Source organism: Neoarius graeffei, chromosome 7 (assembly GCF_027579695.1).
Source record: "Neoarius graeffei isolate fNeoGra1 chromosome 7, fNeoGra1.pri, whole genome shotgun sequence".
Lineage (NCBI taxonomy): Eukaryota > Metazoa > Chordata > Actinopteri > Siluriformes > Ariidae > Neoarius > Neoarius graeffei.
The window spans coordinates 72,083,453-72,105,014 of record NC_083575.1 but is presented as its reverse complement, the minus strand read 5'-3'; the positions used below and the strand labels follow the sequence as shown (position 1 = coordinate 72,105,014).

At 43.6% G+C, this 21,562-nt stretch overlaps 1 protein-coding gene across 1 annotated transcript in view; it reads left to right on the top strand.

The window, feature by feature from the left end:
* The first annotated feature begins 1,705 nt into the window (after positions 1-1,705).
* Positions 1,706-21,562, top strand: part of slc43a3a (solute carrier family 43 member 3a) — a 60,572-nt gene continuing 40,715 nt past the window's right edge. Inside the window, exons 1-4 of the mRNA XM_060926358.1 lie at positions 1,706-2,148; positions 14,007-14,136; positions 15,124-15,170; positions 15,260-15,336. Of these exons, the coding sequence (XP_060782341.1) occupies positions 1,956-2,148; positions 14,007-14,136; positions 15,124-15,170; positions 15,260-15,336 (447 nt within the window). The 5' untranslated portion in view covers positions 1,706-1,955. The remainder of the gene's footprint in view (positions 2,149-14,006; positions 14,137-15,123; positions 15,171-15,259; positions 15,337-21,562) is intronic.

The window sequence follows — 21,562 nt, the reverse complement described above, 5'->3', positions numbered from 1 at the left end:
GACTTTGACCTTTTGACTCAGGTTTTAGATTACTTCAGGAATTAAATGGCCAGGTCATTAAATGGCCCTTTGAATAACCTACTTCCTTTGGATCCATGAAGCTGGACACTGCAGCAAGGTACAGCATGTGCAGTTCAATATTTTTGTCATCCAAAACTTCTGTTTTCTACTTTGCAATCCACTGCCAATCTATGGTGCAATGTATGCTGGTGGATTTGTTCTTTCAAAATGGTCAGATGGGGAGAGTTGGGACGGTTCATGTTACATGTATTTTCTTGTGGTTTACAAAAATAAAATTGTTTAAAAATTTTAGTTAAAAATGTGGGAGTGTACCTGCATGAAGCTTATTTTATTCCTTCTTGAGAATGGAGCTGTTTTGTCTCGTCAGGTTTTGGGTAAACTGATATTTTTCTATCGCTGTACCAGCATTGTGTGTTCATACAGTTCATATGTTACAAGTTTTGATAATAAATAAAAAATAAACATATAGGCCTAGGTATGTTATTTTTGTTCCATGTCTACCCACTATGTCCCAAGTCCCCCAACATAATGTCCTGTGTCTCCCCACAAAGAATAATGACAGAAAAAGTGAAGCCTGAAGGCCAGTATTTGTGACAAGCTGAGACACTAATGTTGTGGTCAGAGGGTACAGTAAAGACTCTCTAATGCAATTTGAGTGTGACGCTACCTGCAAAGAATTTCACACAATCTAAAAAAGCTTGTCCCGAAAATATTTTTTTTCTTCAGTACAAACTAAGTTATACATTTATGTTATGACATACATTATCAAGTCAGTAAAACATTTTAGATTTCCAAACATTGTTTTTCCAGCACAAAATTAAATTTTACAGAAAAACTGTTTGTATGTCAGTAAAAAAAACAAAAACCCAGCATATTGTATAAGAAACCACTTTTCCTACCAAAAACATAATGAAGGCTGCTGGGTTTTGGTGCAAAATTAAGAAACGAGTGTTACAGTCAAAGTGTCCAGAAGAACTGTGGCTGGTTTGCAAGATGCTCAGTAAAACCTTCAGCTCATTTCCTTATAAAACTGCACTCACTGTGTCTGAGACTACTTTTTTTTTTAGCAAAGGGTTGTCTCATACCAGATATTGACTTTGTTTCATTCATAACTGTTTACTGCGCTTTATATATATATATATATATATATATATATATATATATATATATATATATATATATATATATATATATTTTTTTTTTTTAATGTAGAAACATTAAATTTTGAAAGCATCTTTGCTCTGAAGCATTTCTTTGCATGTGCCTGCACAGTAATGTACAATAATGATCATTTTATTTCCAGACTAATACCAATTGATATTGTGATGATTAAGCCCACTTGGTGGAATTCAAGGAAAATAATCCCCATAGACTAACATCATATTTGTCTCTGTTATTTTTGTATATTGTCATATCATTGTTGTCTCTTTCTATAACTAACAGAAGTAAGAAAGCAAAAGCAGCCTAAATGCAATGACATTTTGGGAAACTAAGTAACATGCAGAAAGAGTTTCATGACTTTTGTGAAACATAGCAACTATGGACGAAAGGCTACTCACTGACCTAAAATTGCATCAAAAATCAGGCAAGTTGCTCACACGTGTTGTCTCACTCTTATGTTATTCACTGGTAATGTTCAATATGCTTTATTTGCTCAACTTTTCTTGTGCAGGTTTTCAGAAGTACCTCTTTTAGCAGCCGTGAAAAGGCCGAACCCCTATATCACTGTACTGACGTCTGGCTCCAAAGCGTGATCTGTTTTTATATCTGTCTCCCATGTTGAGTGTCTCCCTGACCACTTGGCTCTCTCTGTACTACCACACTGGAGCCTTTGGTAAAACGCCAGCACTTATGGTATTAAAATGAATGAGTGAAGCTCATAGCAAGTGTGAAAGTATTTTTTGAAGACGACAGCAGTGTTGGAACGAAGCACGATGCAGGCATGTGCTGGGGAATCAGGAATAAGGGTTCGATACAAGCTGACCCTGGTTACAGGACTGCTGGAGTGCCTGTGTTTTGGTGGGGTTGTGTTTGGATGGGCTTCTCTTGTATTTGTTCTGAAAACAGATGGATACTTTAGTGATCTGTGTGTCAATACGACTGAAGCAAATGGCACAATGGATAAAGGTGAGAATTAAAAATGTGTGTCTGCTATTGTCAAGCTTTGTTTACAATCCTGGGTATCAGGTCTTTGTCTTGTCCCATCTGTTAAAATTCTGATTTGTTAGGAATGTGTATTGACTCCTCAAAGTTGTCTAATACTAAAAACTCATTTTAAGACTAAAATATATATTTATAGAGAAACGTAACTTATAGAAATGTGACTGTCACATAATTTATCATGAGATAAAGCCCTGGTCCCACTCCAAAAATGTCATGTCTAAGCTCCTGTTAGATATTTATCACCAAAAGCACAACATATCCGAAGTGTTCATATAGGACTAGCTTGGGTAACTTAATGATTTTTTTCTGGTCTATTTCCAGGTGATCAGTCACCCAAAGCCTCCTATTTGGCCAAATGTTGTGTTGTATACAGATATACATTTGTGATCAGAAGTTTACATACAGTGCCATGAATGTTATCTTGGATATGAATGTCATGGCAAAATTTGGGCTTTCAGTAATTTCCCTGAATTGTTCTTTTTCTGTGGCAGAATGATTGTACAACATACAGCTTTAATTAAAAAAAAAAACACTAGAATTTGGTGTACAAGTTTTAATTTTCTTTGGGTTTTCGGAAATCAACACAAGGTCAAAATTATACATACAGGGTGAAAAATTTACAAACACTCACTTAGATTATTAATTCAGAGGTGCTGAAACTTCAAAAATGTCTCTTATCTTGTCAAGGCCGAGGTCTCTTAACTTCCTGTTAGTGATTATGAGTGACTACAGTTGGTAGCTTCTCTGTGGCTTCATAAAAAGGGTTTGTTTACAGCACTCGTTGGATTGACCAACACACAGTAAAATGGGAAAGTCCAAGGAGCTCAGTGCAGATCTGAGAAAGAGGATCGCAGATGTACACAGCTCCGGACTCTTGGAGCCATTTCTAAACAACTGCAATTTCCAAGATCAGTTCAAACAACTGTATCCAAGTTATTGTGAGGTGTAGTCACTTTGCAAAGCCACTTTGCTTGGCAAATCATCATACTCTGGGGCTGTTTCGCTGCCAGTGGAACTGGTGCATAAAGTGGATGGAATAATGAAGAAAGAGGACTACCTCAGAATTCTTCAGTATAAACCATCAGAAACTTGAACCCAACTTGGGAGTTACAACAGGACAATGAACCCAAACATGCATCAGAGCTGGTTGTGGAGGATAAAGCAGGCTAACATTAAGCTTAAAACAAGTTCTGACTTCAACCCTATTGAAAATATATGGACCGTGCTTATAAGTCAAGTCCATGCCAAAAAAAAACCAAAACAAAAACAAATTTAATTGAACTCTACCAATTCTACCATGAAGAGTTGTGAAATATCCAACCAGAATTCTGCCAGAAGCTTGTTCATGGTAAACAAGAATGTTTGTTCAAGGTGACTCTTGCGAAGAGACATTTTACCCAAATATTAGGTGTGCTGTATGTATATTTTTGACCCTGTATGTATAATTTTGACCCTGTGTTGATTTCAGAAAACCCAAAGAAAATTAAAACTTGTGCACCAAATTCTAGTGGGTTTTTTTTTTATTAAAGATGTATGCTGTACATTCTGCCATAGAAAAAGAACAGTTCAAAGAAATTACTGAAAGCCCAAATATTGCCATGACATTCATATCCAAGATGACATTCATGTCACTGTATGTAAACTTCTGACCACAACTGTAGGACCAGATAGGAACTTTTCATAGTTTTTGCCTGTTTGACATAGCTTCGAAATTTCTTGATGATCGGACTACTAAACAGTTGATAGTTTAAATGTGTAGTAAGATTCAAGCTGCATGTTGAATGTCAGTCTCACCAGATGCAATGCAAACCCATGGTTCCGTATGTGACATTTTCCATCAACAACTTTTTGTTATTTCTAGTCGGCTGCTGTGTCCCAATAGAGATCTTGCATGTGACGTCACAGCCGATCCAGATTGTGACAGACGCCATCGTGTCGGTCAAACGCCATATTCCGCCTTCTACTTCTACTTCTGGTTCTACTTCTGCTTTTACTTCTACCTTTTCTTCTGGAAAACCCTACTATATACAATTATACTACAACGGCTGCGGCTACAAGCTCTCCCTACCTGTGCACGTTTTTTATGTTTTTTGTGTGTATTTTTGCGTGTTGTTCGTCTGTACCAGACTTCAATATCCACTACAACCGTATGGACTTACTGGACATTGGTTTCCAGCAGAAAATGACGGTTTGTAGCGATTTCCATCGCATGCACAACATTCCGGACGAGAAAAAAAAAAACATTCCGGACGAGACCAGACTGCGAGACCAGCGAGGTCTCCATGGATTGTTATCGGAAGCAAAGCGAAGGAGGCGGCGCCGGGAGCCGAAGCAAGGCTACAGGCAGAGCCGGCCTGTTGACTAAGCTCAGAAAACAGCTACTCAAACCTCCACTGCCAAGCCTCTACCTCTCCAACGCCAGATCCATGTAAACAACACGGACGATTTGGAATTACCTTATTCTATAATCGGCTGGTCAGTGCTATACTCAATACTTAAGTGACTTACCCATCCAGTGAGGATCATTTTCTTGGTTACAAGATGCCACATCTGAGTCGCTGACAAATCCTGAATTTCTGTAAAGATAACTGTCCAGAGATTTATAAGCACGCAGTGCTTCACCACTGAACAGCGAGGGAAAGTTGATGAGGTAATCATACACGTCCGGGTATTCCGCTGGCAGTTCAAAATTCAGTCGTGAAAACTCTGTCCGGAAAGCCATAAGGGTCACAAATCTGTAGATCGTTTATTTTAGACATATATCTAGTTATCTGTTCATTAGAAAAATGAGCCGTGTAGTCCGTCGGTTGAAATTGATCCATTCTGTACACGAGTGCAGCAGTATTCAGCGGTGTTTTTGACCGACACGATGGCGGTTGTGTACTTTCCGGTCACGTGACTGCAAGATCTCTATAGGTAAGAACTGAGGTCATTCAAAATGCTCTCTAAGAAGGCGGAGTTGAACATATATAGGTGTAATACACAGACTTCTGAAAAAGATGTACTATTTGGCCAAAGTTCGTTCGACTATTTTCTGTAAACATTTATGCCACATACGGAATTTCAATTGCTGCTGTAACCGGTGTTTGGATTCTGCTAAAATTTTCAAGTTTTGCCACAAAGAAAGTGTGTTTACCTTGCTTGGATCATTGACAAGCCTAGGCAAAGTGAATTTTAGAAACATCAAGTTTACACCACCTTCTTATTTGAAGCAGAAGAGCCTTCTTGTTGCTTCATTCAGATGCCTGGATAATGTACACTAGGTCCCATTAAGTTCTCAGTCCCTGTGATTTGTTAACTTTAGGGTATTAGGAAATCAAAAAGTATAGTACTGGGGTAAGTACAGTGGCGCTTGAAAGTTTGTGAACCCTTTAGAATTTTCTATATTTCTGCATAACTATGACCTAAAACATCTTCAGATTTTCACACAAGTCCTAAAAGTAGATAAAGAGAACCCAGTTAAACAAATGAGACAAAATATATATTAAAGGGTTCATTCATTCATTCATTCATTCATTATACTTGGTCATTGTGGCAGCGGGGGCATGGTCAGGCGTCGGTCTGTGACCAGAGGGCGGAGTCAGGGAAGGTAAGTGGCAGAATCACTACACCTGATGTCAATTAACCTGTGTTTGTGTGTCTTCCCAGCGACCACGCCTGATACAAGGAGAGAGAGAGAGCAGAGGAAGAGAGCTCTCTCCCCAACCAGATGGCTGATGTGTGTGCATGTGTCTGAGTGTCTGGGAGAATGAAAACGCTGAAAAGTGTTAATAAAGAGTTTTTGGAAACTCAGTTCTGGCCTGCCGTACTTCTGTGCTCCACCCACCCATGCAAAGTTCTACAGTGGTGCTGAAACCCGGGATCGGAGCACAGAGGAGAACAGCCCCATGGAGTCCTCCCCCTTCATAGACCTGATCCACGCCCTCGCCATGGCCCAACAGAGCCAGCACCAGGCGCTGCTCGCCTTCCGAAAGGAGCAAGAACAACGGTTCGAGGCCCTGGTGCTGGTGCAACAGGAAGATCGTCAGGCGTTCCGGCACCTCCTCGCGTCGGCGGGGACCACCACCTCCACCGCCGCAGGCCCACCCCACCTCACCCTAATGAAGATGGGCCCACACAACGACCCCGAGGCCTTCCTCACACTATTTCAACAAGCAACAGAGGCCTCGGGCTGGCCGGTGGAACAATGCGCGGCGCACTTCCTCCCCCTGCTAACGGGCAAGGCGCAGCTGGCCTCGCTACAGCTCCCTGCCAACAGCCGGGTGGTCTACGCGGACCTGCGCCGGGCCGTTGCGCACCCCCGAACAACAACGCCAGCGCTTTCGAGCTTTACGCCTAGAGGAGGTCGGCCAGCCGTTTACATTTGGCCAGCAACTCTGGGACGCCTGCCGGCAGTGGCTGAGGGCTGACAACCACGACGCCAAGAGAATCATCGATCTGGTGGCACTGGAGCAGTTCATCGTCTGGCTTCCCGATGGAACAGTGGAGTGGGTCCAGTGCCATCGCCTGGCGTCGCTGGATCAGGCCATCGAGTTGTCGGAGGATCATTTGGCGGCTGTTCCCACAGCAGGACAGCAGATCTCCTCTTCTCCTCTCTCCGTCTTTCCCCCTCCCCTTCTGTGTCTCATCCTCGCCCCGTTCCCCCACCGCGAAGGTGGGGGCCGGGTCCACCCCAGCCGGCCCGCCGCACCCGCGGTGCCCTCCTGTTTCCCGCTTCCGTGTCTGTCTCTCCCCCCCCTCAGGTGAGTGAACCCCAGAGCGCCGGTGCAGAGAGAAAGCCCAGGCTAATTTAAGCCGGGGCACCTCCAGCATCAGTACTCGGTAATGGAGGTGGGTGCGGTGGTCCAGATCCCCGATGCACCAGGAACCGCCCTCGATTGGGCCAGAGTGTATCGCATACTGGTGAGTGTCCAAGGGGATACGTATCAGGCTTTGTGGACTCTGGCTGTAATCAGACCTCAATCCACCAAAGCCTGGTGCAAGGCGAGGCATTGGGGGGAGCACAATTGGTGAAGGTGTTGTGTGTGCACGGGGATGTTCACAACTACCCTTGAGTGTCGGTCCACATTCTATTTCGAGGGCAGAAATCTAGTGTAAAGGCGGCGGTTAATCCTCGCCTTACTCACTCGATAATTTTGGGGACTGATTGGCCGGGATTTCGGGAATTAAAGGTGGGGTACGAGATTTTTTTCAGGAGTATTTTTTACCATATTGCTTGAAAAGCTCCTCACACCCATGTTGCAAGCAGTACAATAGAAGGTTTGACCCAAAAACGAAATATTTTAATCCAGTCTACAGTGTAAAATAAAGGAAAAATGCCATCCAATCATATCGAGGTACCACCTCAAAATGATTGGATACTGACACGTCAATCAGACTGTAGCCCGCGACCCCAAACCTCCCCCCCACCCTCCACCCCCCACCCCCAACCCTCCACCCCCCACCCCCAACCCTCACCGCCCCACCCCCGCCCCTACCCTTGCGTGTACAGTATGCGCAGGGACCATCTACCATTCAAAGCAACGGATAGATAGCCTACCATACTAGCCCATTTTATCTAGATACTGGCCTAGATACATCTAGATACATAACACTATGGCAGAACAGACGCACACAACTGGTCAAAAACGAAAATCTGTATTCGAAAAGGCAACTGCCAGGAAACTTTATGAAGAAGGACGAGTCAAGACCAGAGTGAACATTGGCGCAGCGTTCGACCGCTGGCGGCGACTCAAACAACAAAAAGGACTTCAAACCGATGCAATGGTGGCCCTGTTTCTACTCGATAGGTAAGATAACATTATGTATTTATTACATTTTCAGATAGGACAGTGTTGTCGTTTTAACAAGTGTACACCCTGGCAGCGAGAGCATAACCAATGATACGGACCACAATGTAGGTTTTGCTAAGTTAGCATGATTTGCAAAGTTAGCTGACACGGATTGTTATACTAATGCATATAGTCGTATTACGTCCTTGATGGTAGTTTTTCCATGGTATTTATTTCATGCATACAAACGATTTGTTAGCTTAGCTGTATGTGGCACAAACGATAACTCTTATTTATTGTTTTCTTAGTTATGAAGGCATGGCACAAGCCAGTTCGACACCAATGAAGCATGGGTTTTTGAAACCACCTCCTCCTCCCGTATCCACTATTCGTTCGGATTCACTCTCAGGCTCTGACCTGTAAGTACCATTATGTTCACATAAACATGGTTTTGGCAACATGCTCTTCGATAGTAAATGTAGTGCTTTGAAAAATAGTGCTTGCTTGTGGGTATAATGTTGCACAGTTGCAGATATGTGTTTTGAGAAACGAGGGGAGGGGGAGGAGGGGTGGAGACGCGGGGGGTGGGAGCATGGCGAGGGCGGGCTTGTTTCTTTTCAAAATATGGCTTGCGGGAACCGTTATTCCAAAATCTCGTACCCCACCTTTAATAACTCATTTAGTAAAGAGTGGATCCTGCCGTAGTTCAGCAGGGGGAGGTCCCGGAGTGGCATTGGCGGGAGCAGTTGTCACAGAGCCATCTACGTCATCTTCGCGTCAGAGAGAGGAGCAGCAGGCTCCTCCTCCCTCTCTCGGGGAATCCCTTGTGGATTTCCCATTAGAGCAGTCGCGAGACAAGACTCTGCGGCATGCGTTTGACCAAGTGAGAGTAATCGACGGTCAAACGCTCCAGCCAAACGCCACCCCGTCCTTCTCCTATTTCTCCATTATGAGAGAGAGATTATATCGAGTGACGCAGGACACTCAGACTAAGGAGACGGTCTCACAACTTTTGATCCCAAAGTGCCACCGGGAATTGGTATTCCAGGCAGCTCACTTTAATCCCATGGCTGGACACTTGGGGCAGGATAAGACACTAGCCCGAATAATGGCCCAGTTCTATTGGCCAGGGATTCGCGGCGATGTCCGTAGGTGGTGTACAGCATGCCGCAAATGCCAGTTAGTAAATCCCGCGGCCATTCCAAAAGCGCCTTTGCGCCCTCTACCATTAATTGAGACCCCGTTCGAAAGAATTGGGATGGATCTTGTCGGGCCATTAGATTGGTCAACATGAGGGTATCGCTTTATTTTAGTCCTGGTCGACTATGCAACGCGATACCCGGAAGCAGTGCCTCTTTGCAATATCTCAGCACGCAGTATTGTGGAATCACTCTTCCACGTCAGCTCCCGAGTCGGAATCCCCAAAGAGATTCTGACTGATCAAGGCACTTCGTTTATGTCACCCACACTGCGCGAACTGTATGGATTATTGGGAATTAAGCCGATCCGCACCAGCGTTTATCACCCACAAATGGACGGTTTAGTCGAATGGTTCAACCGCACCCTCAAGAATATAATTTAAAAATTTGTAAGTGATGACGCATGCAATTGGGATAAATGGCTCGAACCCCTGTTATTCGCAGTGCGGGAGGTCCCACAAGCCTCCATGGGGTTCTCCCCATTCGAATTATTATATGGGCGTAAGCCACGTGGCATCCTAGATGTACTGCGGGAAAATTGGGAGGAGGGACCTTCACCGAGCAAAAACAAAATTCAATACGTTATTGACCTGCGCGCAAAACTCCACACACACACCTAACCCAGGAGAATTTGCGGCAGGCTCAAGAACGGCAAATCCACCTGTACGACAGGGGTACGCACCTTAGGGAGTTTGCACCGGGATATAAAGTACTCATACTGTTGCCCACGTCGAGCTCCAAATTGATCGCCAAGTGGCAAGGACCCTTGAGGTCACACGGCGAGTCGGGGATGTTGATTATGAGGTGAGGAGAATGGACAGGGGTGGGGCGCTACAGATTTACCACCTCAATCTGCTTAAACTCTGGAACGAGGAGGTCCCCGTGGCGTTGGTGTCGGTGGTTCCGGAGAAGGCGGAGCTGGGGCCGGAAGTTCGAAAATGAACATTGACATCGCTTACCTCTCCGGTCCCTTGTGGAGACCACCTCTCCCCGACCCAACTCATGGAGGTTGCCCAGTTGCAGACCGAATTTTCGGAAGTGTTCTTGCCCCTGCCCGGCCACACCCGCCTCATAGAACACCACATTGAGACGCCCCTGGGGGTGGTGGTGCGCAGCCGCCCTTACAGGCTACCCAAACACAAGAAAAAGGTGGTTTGGGAAGAACTCGAGGCCATGCTCGAAATGGGCATCGTCGAGGAGTCCCACAGTGATGGGAGCAGCCCAGTGGTCTTGGGTCCCAAGGCCGATGGGTCGGTCCGGTTCTGTGTGGACTATAGAAAAGTCAACGCGGTGTCTAAATTTGATGCGCACCCAATGCCTCGCATTGACAAGTTGCTGGATTGACTAGGCACGGCTTGCTTTTATTCGACACTGGATTTGACAAAGGGTTATTGGCAGATCCCCTTGACTCCATTATCCTGAGAAAAAACGGCCTTTTCCACACCGTTTGGTAGGGCTGAACAACGATCTATCGTTTTCGACCGAAAATCGCGATCTCAGACAACATGATTTTGGGATCGTCAAAGCCGTGGTTTTTGCTCCTAAACTGACCCATGTTTTGTTTCGTCAATAAATTGTCCTCATTTTTTACACTACAGACAAAAAAATTACATCTATGTGTTCAGAAGAGCCTTGTGGCACTCAATGTGAAAGAATTTTGTGAATATCTCCTTCTGTTTTAGTGTAAATCCCCGTTGTTTGGAGGGAGCACTCTGAGGAAAAACTGCCCTTTCTGTGTGTCTGTGCTCAGTGCGCGGGTGGGGGAGGGGCTGCTCGCTCATTCACACACACACATGAGGGAGGGGCTGCTCCCTCTCAGAGAGACACAGGCTTGTAGCATCAGGGCAAGTCACACATTCACACAGTTCAGTGCAGCTCCTGCAATAGCGACTGCTGCGTGCACTGCATCACTCTCACAATTTCCCACAGGGGAATTGTTGGCTCTAGTTATAATTTATAATGCTTATGTACATTCTTTTACAAAAGTGCAATATTTTGATGCTGCTGAGCCATTGATCAACCTTTTTTTATGTCTGATATGTTGTAGATGGGAAAAGTAAAAGAAGCAAAAGTTTACTTAAAAAAGATGGCTCTCTTTTTATTTTTAATTTAAGTTATTATAACTTGTTCCTCAGGCACTCAATGTTAATAAACAGACCTACATTTGAAATCTGTTGACCTCAGTTTTCATTCTTGCATTAGCTTTATGGAATTCATTGTATTAATTAATTTGCACTGAAACTCGATTTAAAGAAAAAAAAATCGTGGTTGAAATCGAAATCGCAATATCTGCCAGAAAAATCGCAATTCAAATTTTTTCTTAAAATCGTTCAGCCCTACCGCTGACTGATCTCACTAAAAAGGGGGCACCAGATCCGGTCCAGTGGACAGAGCAATGCCAGCGGGCTTTCTCTGAGGTGAAGACTGCACTGTGTGGGGGGCCACTGTTACACTCCCCTGACTTTTCCCTCCCCTTTATGTTGCAGATGGATGCGTCAGACAGAGGGCTGGGGGCTGTTTTGTCCCAGGAGGTGGAGGGGGAGGATCGCCCCATGCTGTATATCAGCAGGAAGCTGTCAGTGCATGAGGGGTACTACAGCACAATCGAGAAGGAGTGCCTAGCCATCAAGTGGGCAGTCCTCGCCCTCCGCTACTACCTGCTGGGACGCCCTTTCACCCTCTGTTCGTACCACGCGCCCCTCCAGTGGCTCCACCGCATGAATGAAGGATGCCAACGCGCGGATCACCCGTTGGTATCTGGCACTCCAGCCCTTTAACTTCAAGGTGATCCACAGGCCAGGGGCGCAGATGGTTGTGGCGGACTTCCTCTCCCGTCGGGGGGGGAGTCGGCTGCAGACCGGATGGCTGCCCGGCCTGAGTTGGGCGGTGGGGGTATGTGGCAGCGGGGGTGTGGTCAAGCATCGGTCTGTGACCGGAGGGCGGAGTCAAGGAAGGTAAGTGGCAGAATCACTACATCTGATGTCAATTAACCTGTGTTTGTGTGTCTTCCCAGTGACCATGCCCGATATAAGGAGAGAGAGAGCAGAGGAAGAGAGCTCTCTCCCCAACCAGACGGCTGATGTGTGTGTGCGTGTGTCTGTGTCTGGGAGAGTGAAAACGCTGAAAAGTATTAATAAAGAGTTTTTGGAAACTCAGTTTTGGCCTGCCGTACTTCTGTGCTCCACCCACCCGTGCAAAGTTCTACAGTCATTTATTTATTGAGGGAAATGATCCAATATTACATATCTGTGAGTGGCAAAAGTATGTGACGCCTCTAGGATTAGCAGTTAATTTGAAGGTGAAATTAGAGTCAGATGTTTTCAATCAGTGGGATGACAATCAGGTCTGAGTGGGCACCCTGTTTTATTTAAAGAACAGGGATCTATCAAAGTCTGATCTTCACAACACATGTTTGTGGAAGTGTTTCATGGCACGAACAAAAGAGATTTCTGAGGACCTCAGACAAAGCGTTGTTGATGCTCATCAAGCTGGAAAAGGTTACAAAACCATCTCTAAAGAGTTTGGACTTCACCAATCCACAGTCAGACAGATTGTGTACAAATGGAGGAAATTCAAGACCATTGTTACCCTCCCCAGGAGTGGTTGACTAACAAAGATCACTCCAAGAGCAAGGCGTGTAATAATCAGCAAGTTCACAAAGGACCCCAGGGTAACTTCTAAGCAACTGAAGGCCTCTCTCACAGTGGCTAATGTTCATTTTCATGAATCCACCATCAGGAGAACACTGAACAACAATGGTTTGCATGGCAGGGTTGCAAAGAGAAAGCCACTGTTCTCCAAAAAGAACATTGCTGCTTGACTGCAGTTTACTAAAGATCATGTGGACAAGCCAGAAGGCTATTGGAAAAATGTTTTGTGGACGAATGAGACCAAAATATAACTTTCTGGTTTAAATGAGAAGCGTTATGTTTGGAGAAAGGAAAACACTGCACTCCAGCATAAGAACCTTATCCCATCTGTGAAACGTGGTGGTAGTATCACGTTTTGGGCCTGTTTTGCTGCATCTGGGCCAGGACGGCTTGCCATCATTGATGGAACTATGAATTCTGAATTATGCCAGTGAATTCTAAAGGAAAATGTCAGGACATCTGTCCATGAACTGAATCTCAAGAGAAGGTGGGTCATGCAGCAAGACAACGACCCTAAGCACACAAGTCGTTCTACCAAATAATGGTTAAAGAAGAATAAAGTTAATGTTTTGGAATGGCCAAGTCAAAGTCCTGACCTTAATCCAATCGAAATGTTGTGGAAGGACCTGAAGCGAGCAGTTCATGTGAGGAAACCCACCAACATCCCAGAGTTGAAGCTGTTCTGTATGGAGGAATGGGCTAAAATTCCTCCAAGCCGGTGTGCAGGACTGATCAACAGTTACCGGAAACATTTAATTGCAGTTATTGCTGCACAAGGGGGTCACACCAGATACTGAAAGCAAAGGTTCATATACTTTTGCCACTCACAGATATGTAATATTGGATCATTTTCCTCAATAAATTAATGACAAAGTATAATATTTTTGTCTCATTTGTTTAACTGGGCTCTCTTTATCTACTTTTAGGACTTGTGTGAAAATCTGATGATGTTTTAGGTCATATTTATGCAGAAAATTCTAAAAGGTTCACAAACTTTCAAGCACCACTGTACAAGGATGCTTCAATTTTACCCCTTGTGCAACATAATTGTGACCAATCGCATGACCAGGGCCATAAATATTATATTGTGTTTCCCAGCTCAATGTACTCAATAATATATATTTGACAGTGCATTTTTTATTTGTATTTCTCTCTCTCTCTCTCTCTCTCTCTCTCTCACTCACACACATTTACTTTCCTAGGCTGCAGTGCTCAGGATGAGCAGTTCTCTCTTATCTTCACTGTTGCTTCCTTCATGAACAGCTTTCTCACTTTTCCCAATGGGTTCCTTTTTGACATGTTTGGAACGAGGGTAGCAAGACTTCTGGCAATGTGAGTTCATTAAAATTACACATTATGAAATGACTCCCACTTGTGTCAGGAAAACATAGTGAGAAATAGTGCTGTAGATGATTATGCAAAATAACACGTTATATGTGGAGAGCAACCATAAAGTTCATATCAAAGTTCAAATCATAATGATGTCACAATCATTCATAGCCAGGAGTCCAAGCAAGATACTCATAACTCATAGTTTGCTGTCTGGCTGTGAAGATTGTCTTGTTTGCATTTTCAATTAGTCCAATGCTTGCCAATCAGAGGCAAAACAGAATAGCCCAGGTCATGCACTCTATGCACATACTCCCCTTCAAAGCTCTCCATAACCTTACTCCTTCTTACGTCTGTGATCTTCTGACCCCTTATACTCCATCCTGCTCTCTCAGATCCTCTAGCTATAATCTCCTTGCTGTTCCTTGCACTAGACTCTCTACCCTGGGTAGCAGGTCCTTCAGCGCCATGGCCCCCAAGCTCTGGAATTCCCTTCCCCAACCTCTCCATGACTATTCTTCTTTTCCTTTCTTCAAATCTCATCTCAAAACCTTTCTGTTTCATGAACATTTCTCCACCAGTGCATAAACTCACCACTCTTTAGCAACTCCTTTTTGTGTGTGTGATTTGTTTTCTTTGACCTATGTACCGGTAAAGCAACCTTGAGTTTAAGAAAGGTGCTATATAAATGTAACCTTATTATTATTATTATTATTATTATTATTATATCAGCATAACCTCTAAGTTATGATGTGATACATCCAGAGGTGGTCACTGCCTTAAGGTGTCTAGCAGTTAGCCTCGGGTCTACTGAAAGTGTGAGATGTTTGATGGCTATACAAATGTGATGATCCCATTCTATGGCGAAGTGTGTCTGGATAGAGGTTATCAGAATTGCAATATCAACCAAAATCACCCCAAATCCAGTATATTTCAGGCTTTAATAAGTCAGGAGAAAATCTACATTTATTCTCCTTCTTTCCCTCACAGATTCCTCTATACTACAGGGACATTGCTTGTGGCATTTTCAAGTAAAGGTAAAAAGCAAAAAATGGACGCTAAATCATGACACTCCATTAACCAGCAAGGCTGGTGAAATAATTTCATTATTTTTTTCTCCCTTCAGCTCTCTCCATCTTGCTCTTCCCTGCACTTTCTTTCATTGCTGTGGGAGGCATTTTGCTACTTCTCACAAATATGCAGGTATTAAATGTAATAGATACTGTACGTGTCAGCACATTTGTATTAAAGGAGTAGTTTGGTCAAAAATTAAGTTCATGATCATTAAGATTGGCGTTTAAGGTTTGTTTCCTTAGTTTTGCACGAGGGCACCCTGCCTAATGTAGCTCATAAGTAAGGGAGGAAGTGTATTGCTATCAGTTTTGTGTTGTGCAACCTGTAGAAAGAAGGTGTTGTCCAAAAGACCTTGTGTAAAAGTGAGACGGTGACAAAATAGCAGAATACGTTTATGAAATTGTTTTTAAAAAATGTATTTATTTTTTAATTTAAAATTTTTTTTGTTTTGTTCCTATGTTTTTTTTTTTTTTTTTTTTTTTGGGGGGGGCATGGTGGTGTAGTGGTTAGCACTGTCGCCTCACAGTGAGAAGGTTCTGGGTTCGAGCCCAGTGGCCAACAGGGGCCTTTCTATGTGGAGTTTGCATGTTCTCCCCGTCATACCTGTCAACTTTGAGGTTTGAAAAAAAGGGATATTTCCCAGATTTTTAACTCAAAATAAGGGAAAATTTTGGAAAGTCATACCCTTCACCAAAAGTGGGTGTGTAGTTGAATGGGGGGCAATTTTCTATCTAGTATTTGTGATTTCCTGTACTCTGGTGCATGTTGGTGATGGCCAAGACCCAAACTCAATATGCTTATGGTTTATAGAGTGCATTTGTGAATAAACTATACATTTATTTTTATTTGCTTTCAGTGGTACGAGTTAGTTCCCAAATTAAGGGCTAAAATACGTATCTTATGTTAAAATAAGAAAGGTCATTATATAACCAGTCAATAAATTAAATTCCATTGCAGTTTATTATGGTTTTACCATAGTCATGGCCTCGGAACGAACGAACGAACGAACGAAAGATAGATAGATAGATAGATAGATAGATAGATAGATAGATAGATAGATAGATAGATAGATAGATAGATAGCGTAATAAAGAGATAAAGAGTAATATAAGATATTAAACCAAGAATGATTTAAAATGGGTAAGTTTCAGATAGAAAATAAAATAGACAATGAGTGGATAAAACAGTTAATACACCAATTAGTTTACACTAGGCTATTTATGAGGTCTTAGCCAGGACATACTTAATGTATACATGTGTAGCTTACCTTTGATTATTTGGGAGGCTTTCATTTTCCCTATGGAAAATTTCTTTGCGATGGAAGAGTCTGGGAACATTCCAGCCACGCACTTGTTGAAATCATCAAAGAAAGAGAGGCTAATGTTTTTCTTAGCTATTAGCATCGCCATCTTCACCTCAGACCTAATCAGTGTTGCCAGATACTGCTGACGTTTTCCAGCCCAAATTATGTTCAAAACCTGTCAAAATGCACTTGAAACCGCCCAACTTGGGCGGGAAACCTCCCAATCTGGCAACACTGGACCTAATCACTTGTTCAGTCTCGCCTCAGGACGTAGTTCTGTAATTACTGATGCCTGAGAGGGCGGGGGACGTGAATTCATGGCCTGACTTCCTGCTGTAAACTCCTGTCAGAGGTGAGTCATGAATTCTGGACCTACCGATTTTTTTATATTGTGAAAATACGGGACTTTTATATAATGTCAAAATACGGGATATTTTCGGGAAAATAAAAAAAACGGGAAGACAGCTGGAAATAAGTCAAAAATAAGGGATTTCCCGGGAAAAACGGGAGGGTTGACAGGTATGCTCCCTGTGCCTGTGTGGGTTTCCTCTGGGTACTCCAGTTTCCCCCACAGTCCAAAGGCATGCAGTTATGTTAACATGGGGCAGCCTTGGGCTGAAGTGCCCATGAGCAAGACACCTAACCCCCAACTGCTCCCCAGGTGCTGTAGCACAGCTGCCCACTGCTCTGGGTATATGTGTGTGTGTGTGTGTGTGTGTGTGTGTGTGTGTGTGTGTGTGTGTGCGCGCGCATGCGTGTGTGTGTTCACTGCTTCAGATGGGTTAAATGCAGAGGATGAATTTCGCTGTGCTTGAGTGTGTATGTGACAAATAAAGGCTTCTTCTTCTTTACTATACCAACACAAAGGCTGTACCATCTAACAAAACAAAAGACAATAGTGCATAGACAGTGAATACAAGATATGTGTAACGAACAAAGGGAAGAGGTACATTTTTAAAGTGCAAAATAAATCCTTAAGTGAATTATACAGTATCAGTGATTTGTAGTGTATACAGTACCAGTCAAAAGTTTGTACACCCCTACTAATTCATACAGTAGGTTTTTCTGTATTTTGATCATTTTCTACCCTGCAGAATAATACTGAAGACACCAAAACTTTGAAACAGCATATGGAACACATATGGAATTATGTGATAAACAAAAAGTATTTAAAAATGTAGTTATTTTTTGTCAGCTTGTACAGTTGTGCTCATAAGTTTACAAAACCTGACAGAATTAGTCAAATATTAGCCTTTTTTATTTTAAATATGACTGATCATGCAGAAAACATGCAGGTGAAGCCATTTATTATCACATAATTGTGTGTGCCAATTTTAAACCGTGATGATAACTGAAATCATCGAAATGGTCTTGATCAAAAGTTTGCATACCCTTGAATGTTTGGTCTGATAATATAAACAAGTTGACACACAAGTTTAAATGGCTATTAAGAGTAAATTTCCACATCAGTGACTTGTTTGTTTGTAATTACATGTAGTGTCTTCGTATAAATAGTCAATGAGTTTCTTAGCTCTTGAGAGAATGAACAAAAATGGGCTGCATGGTTGAGTTGCTGGGTGGTGTAGTGGTTAGCACTGTTGCCTCACAGCAAGAAGGTTCTGGGTTCAAGCCCAGTGGCCGACGTGGCCTTTCTGTGTGGAGTTTGCATGTTCTCCCCGTGTCTGCGAGGGTTTCCTCTGGGTGCTTTGGTTTCCCCCACAGTCCAAAGACATGCAGATTAGGTTCATTGGTGGCTCTAAATTGACCGTAGGTGTGAATGTGAGTGTCAATGGTTGCTTGTCTCTGTGTCAGCCCTGCGATTATTTGGCGACTTGTCCAGGGTGTACCCCGCCTCTCGTCCATAGTCAGCTGGGATAGGCTCCAGCTTGCCTGCGACTCTGCACAGGATAAGTGGTTACGGATAATGGATGGATGGATGGATGGATGGTTGAGTTGCTAGAAAAAACCTTTGCTGGACCAATGCCATAAAACAATATCATATTGTTTACAATATGCCAAACAGCACCGAGACAAGCCTCAAAACTTCTGGAACAAAGTCAAACTTTCTTTCTCGTAACTCAGCCATGCAGCCTATTTTTGTTCAAATACCTCTTTCTTGTGCATCTTGAAACAGCCACCCCACTTTTTTTGCACAGAAGCCTGTATTTCAGCTTGTTTTTTTTTTTTTTTGCATCCTGACCAATTTTCCTGGCAGTTGTGGCTGAAATATTTGTTGGCCTATCTGACTATGGTTTGAAGCCCTAATTTTCCACTTCTTTATTAGAGTTTGAACACAACTGATTGGCATTTTCAAATGCTTGGATATATTTTATATCCTTTTCCTGATTTATAATGTTCAACAACTTTTCTTGCAAGTCATTTGACAGCTCTTTGCTTTCCCCATTGCTCAGCATCCAGAAAAGTCAGAGTAGCCCTGGATGGAATGTGCACAGGTCTCTCAAGAGCTAAGAAAGTTACTGATCATTTATACCCAAACACTAATTATAATCAATCAATCAATCAATCAATCAATCAATCAATCAATCAAATCAATCAATCGGAAACGTGCCCTTAATAGCCATTTAAACTTGTGTGTGTATATAATCAGGCCAAACATTCAAGGGTGCATAAACTTTCAATCAGGGTCATTTGGGTGATTTCAGTTCTCATTATGATCTAAGAAGGACACACACAATTATGTGATGGTAAATGGCATCACCGGGAAAGTTTTCTGCATGATCAGTCATATTTAAAACAGAGGCCAATATTTCACAAACTCTGCCAGAGTATGTAAATAGCACGCTCCCGGGCTCACCTAACACTCAGGACTCCACTTCCCATAATCCCCCTCACACACCTGTCAATACCACGTGCACTCTATCTGCCAACCCGGAGCCACTTCCTAAGAGTGGCTCCCCCGAGTTCTAATCATCATCACCTGTACCTCTTTGTTTATAACTGTATTTATACCCCTCTGTTTTTCTCTTTGCACAGTATTGCCTCCACGTTTTCGTGAGCCTACTGAGCGGTTCTATTTCTGATTGTACTCCTGTGTATGACCCTTTTTGCCTTCCGGTTTCTTCCTGGTTCGCCTAGCCCTTGTGTTTATCTTGCCTGTGCTTTTCTGATTCCCGGTTTCTGATTGCCCATTTCCCGATTGCCTGTTTCCCAACCACGATTTGTCTAGCCCTCGTTACTGTGTTAGATTTCTTGGTATTGACCTGGCCTGGCTTTTGTACATTGTCTTCTCTCCCTGTGTTCATAAAAGCATTGAGTTTATTTTTAATCTGCGAGCGTTTGGTTTGTCACAGCCGCGTTACAGAATACTGTGCCGACATGCAGATGGCGGATTACATGGAGCTACAGGTGGCGCTTAGCAGCCAAGGACAAATGCTTGGACAACATCACCAGCGTTTAGACTAGGGTTGCCACCATTCAGAAATGAAAATAAGGGACGCCCACCACGGCTCCTTGGGGCCATGACCACCACGGGCACGACTCCCATGGGGTGGGGTGCCCGCAGCAGTGGTATGTCTTATTTTGTAGGTGTTTTTAGTAAAGAGGTGATCAAGAAAGCAATTACTCATACTTAAAGCTTGAAATGCTTTATTGCCAATGCTGTATAATGTACAAGTGGGCAACAATGAACTTTTAAAATATAATCTAAATATATTGAGAACTTAATCACTGTAAATGTAAGTGCATAACTGTTCTTGGTGTAGGGACTCTCTTTGTGAACCTTGGGGACATTTTTACTTTAGAGAGGAAAAAGGAGAACAAAAACACAACAAACATGTATGTCTGCTTATTCAAGAATGCAGAAAACAAGAAAATGCAAAACATTACTCCTTCCCTCAACAGTCCTGAGTTCATCAGGAACTGTTGTTTCTCTTGTCTGTGGAGTAGACCAGATTTAAACAGTCAACAGATTTCTCTCACTTCTTTTTCCAAGTGTACTTCTTGTTACTCCTTGCTGCACTGAGTAACTCTTTGTCTTTCAACTCTTTGTCGACATTTTTAAAAGGCCCGGGTTTTTTGAGCAGCGCTGGTGTGTGTTGTCTGTCTCTAGGCAACCGTGACAGCGCCACACGCAGTGACGCAGGCAGCCAGGCACAGACGCACAGAGCGTGACATAGAGGGGAGGGGTTTGTGTCCTGGGTAGATCCCACAATGTAGTATTTCCTGTTTTATTTTGTTCATTATTGTTAGACTTGGTGTTTATGTGTGAGACAGACATGTGTATTAGACATTTATGAAAATACGGAACAAATCGCATCCCGTATGGGTTCAATACGGGACACGCAATTTAATTGCCAAATAAAGGACGATTCCGTGTTTTACGGGACGGGTGACAACCCTAGTTTTGACTCCGTGACCCAGTCCATCCAGAATCTTATGCAGCAGCAGGGTGAGCAGCAAAAACTAATGCAGATCGTTGAAAGCATGAAAGAAATTACTACCCAACTCCAACGACTCAGCTTCCCCGGCGTGCCTATGGTCACTAACCAGGCTGCTCCCCCATTGCAGGTTCCAGTTCATTTGTTGTCAGCAAGCCGGATAAATTTGATGGCTCGTTGTAGCAACTCGGATGGGGGGGGTGGAGCACAGAAGGACGGCAGGCCAGAACTGAGTTCACAAACACGTTTATTGTAGCTTTTCAGCCTTAACTATACTTTGATATATATATATATACACACACACACACACCAGTCGTCTGGTTGGGGAGCGAACCCTTTGTGCTCTTGCTCTCTTCCTTAAATAGGGCGCGGTCACTGGTGAAGACACACAAACACATTAATCAACCTCAGGTGTAGTGATTCCGCAACTTACCTTCCCCGACTCCACCCTCCAGTCACAGACCGATGCTTGGCCATGCCCCCACTGCCACATACCCCCACTGCCCGACTCAGGCCGGGCAGCTGTCCGGCCCGCAGCCGGCTCCCCCCCTCCCCCCCACGGGAGAGGAAGTCCGCCATGACCATCTGCGCCCCCGGCCTGTGGACCACCTTGAAGTTAAAGGGTTGGAGTGCCAGATACCAACAGGACGCTTGTT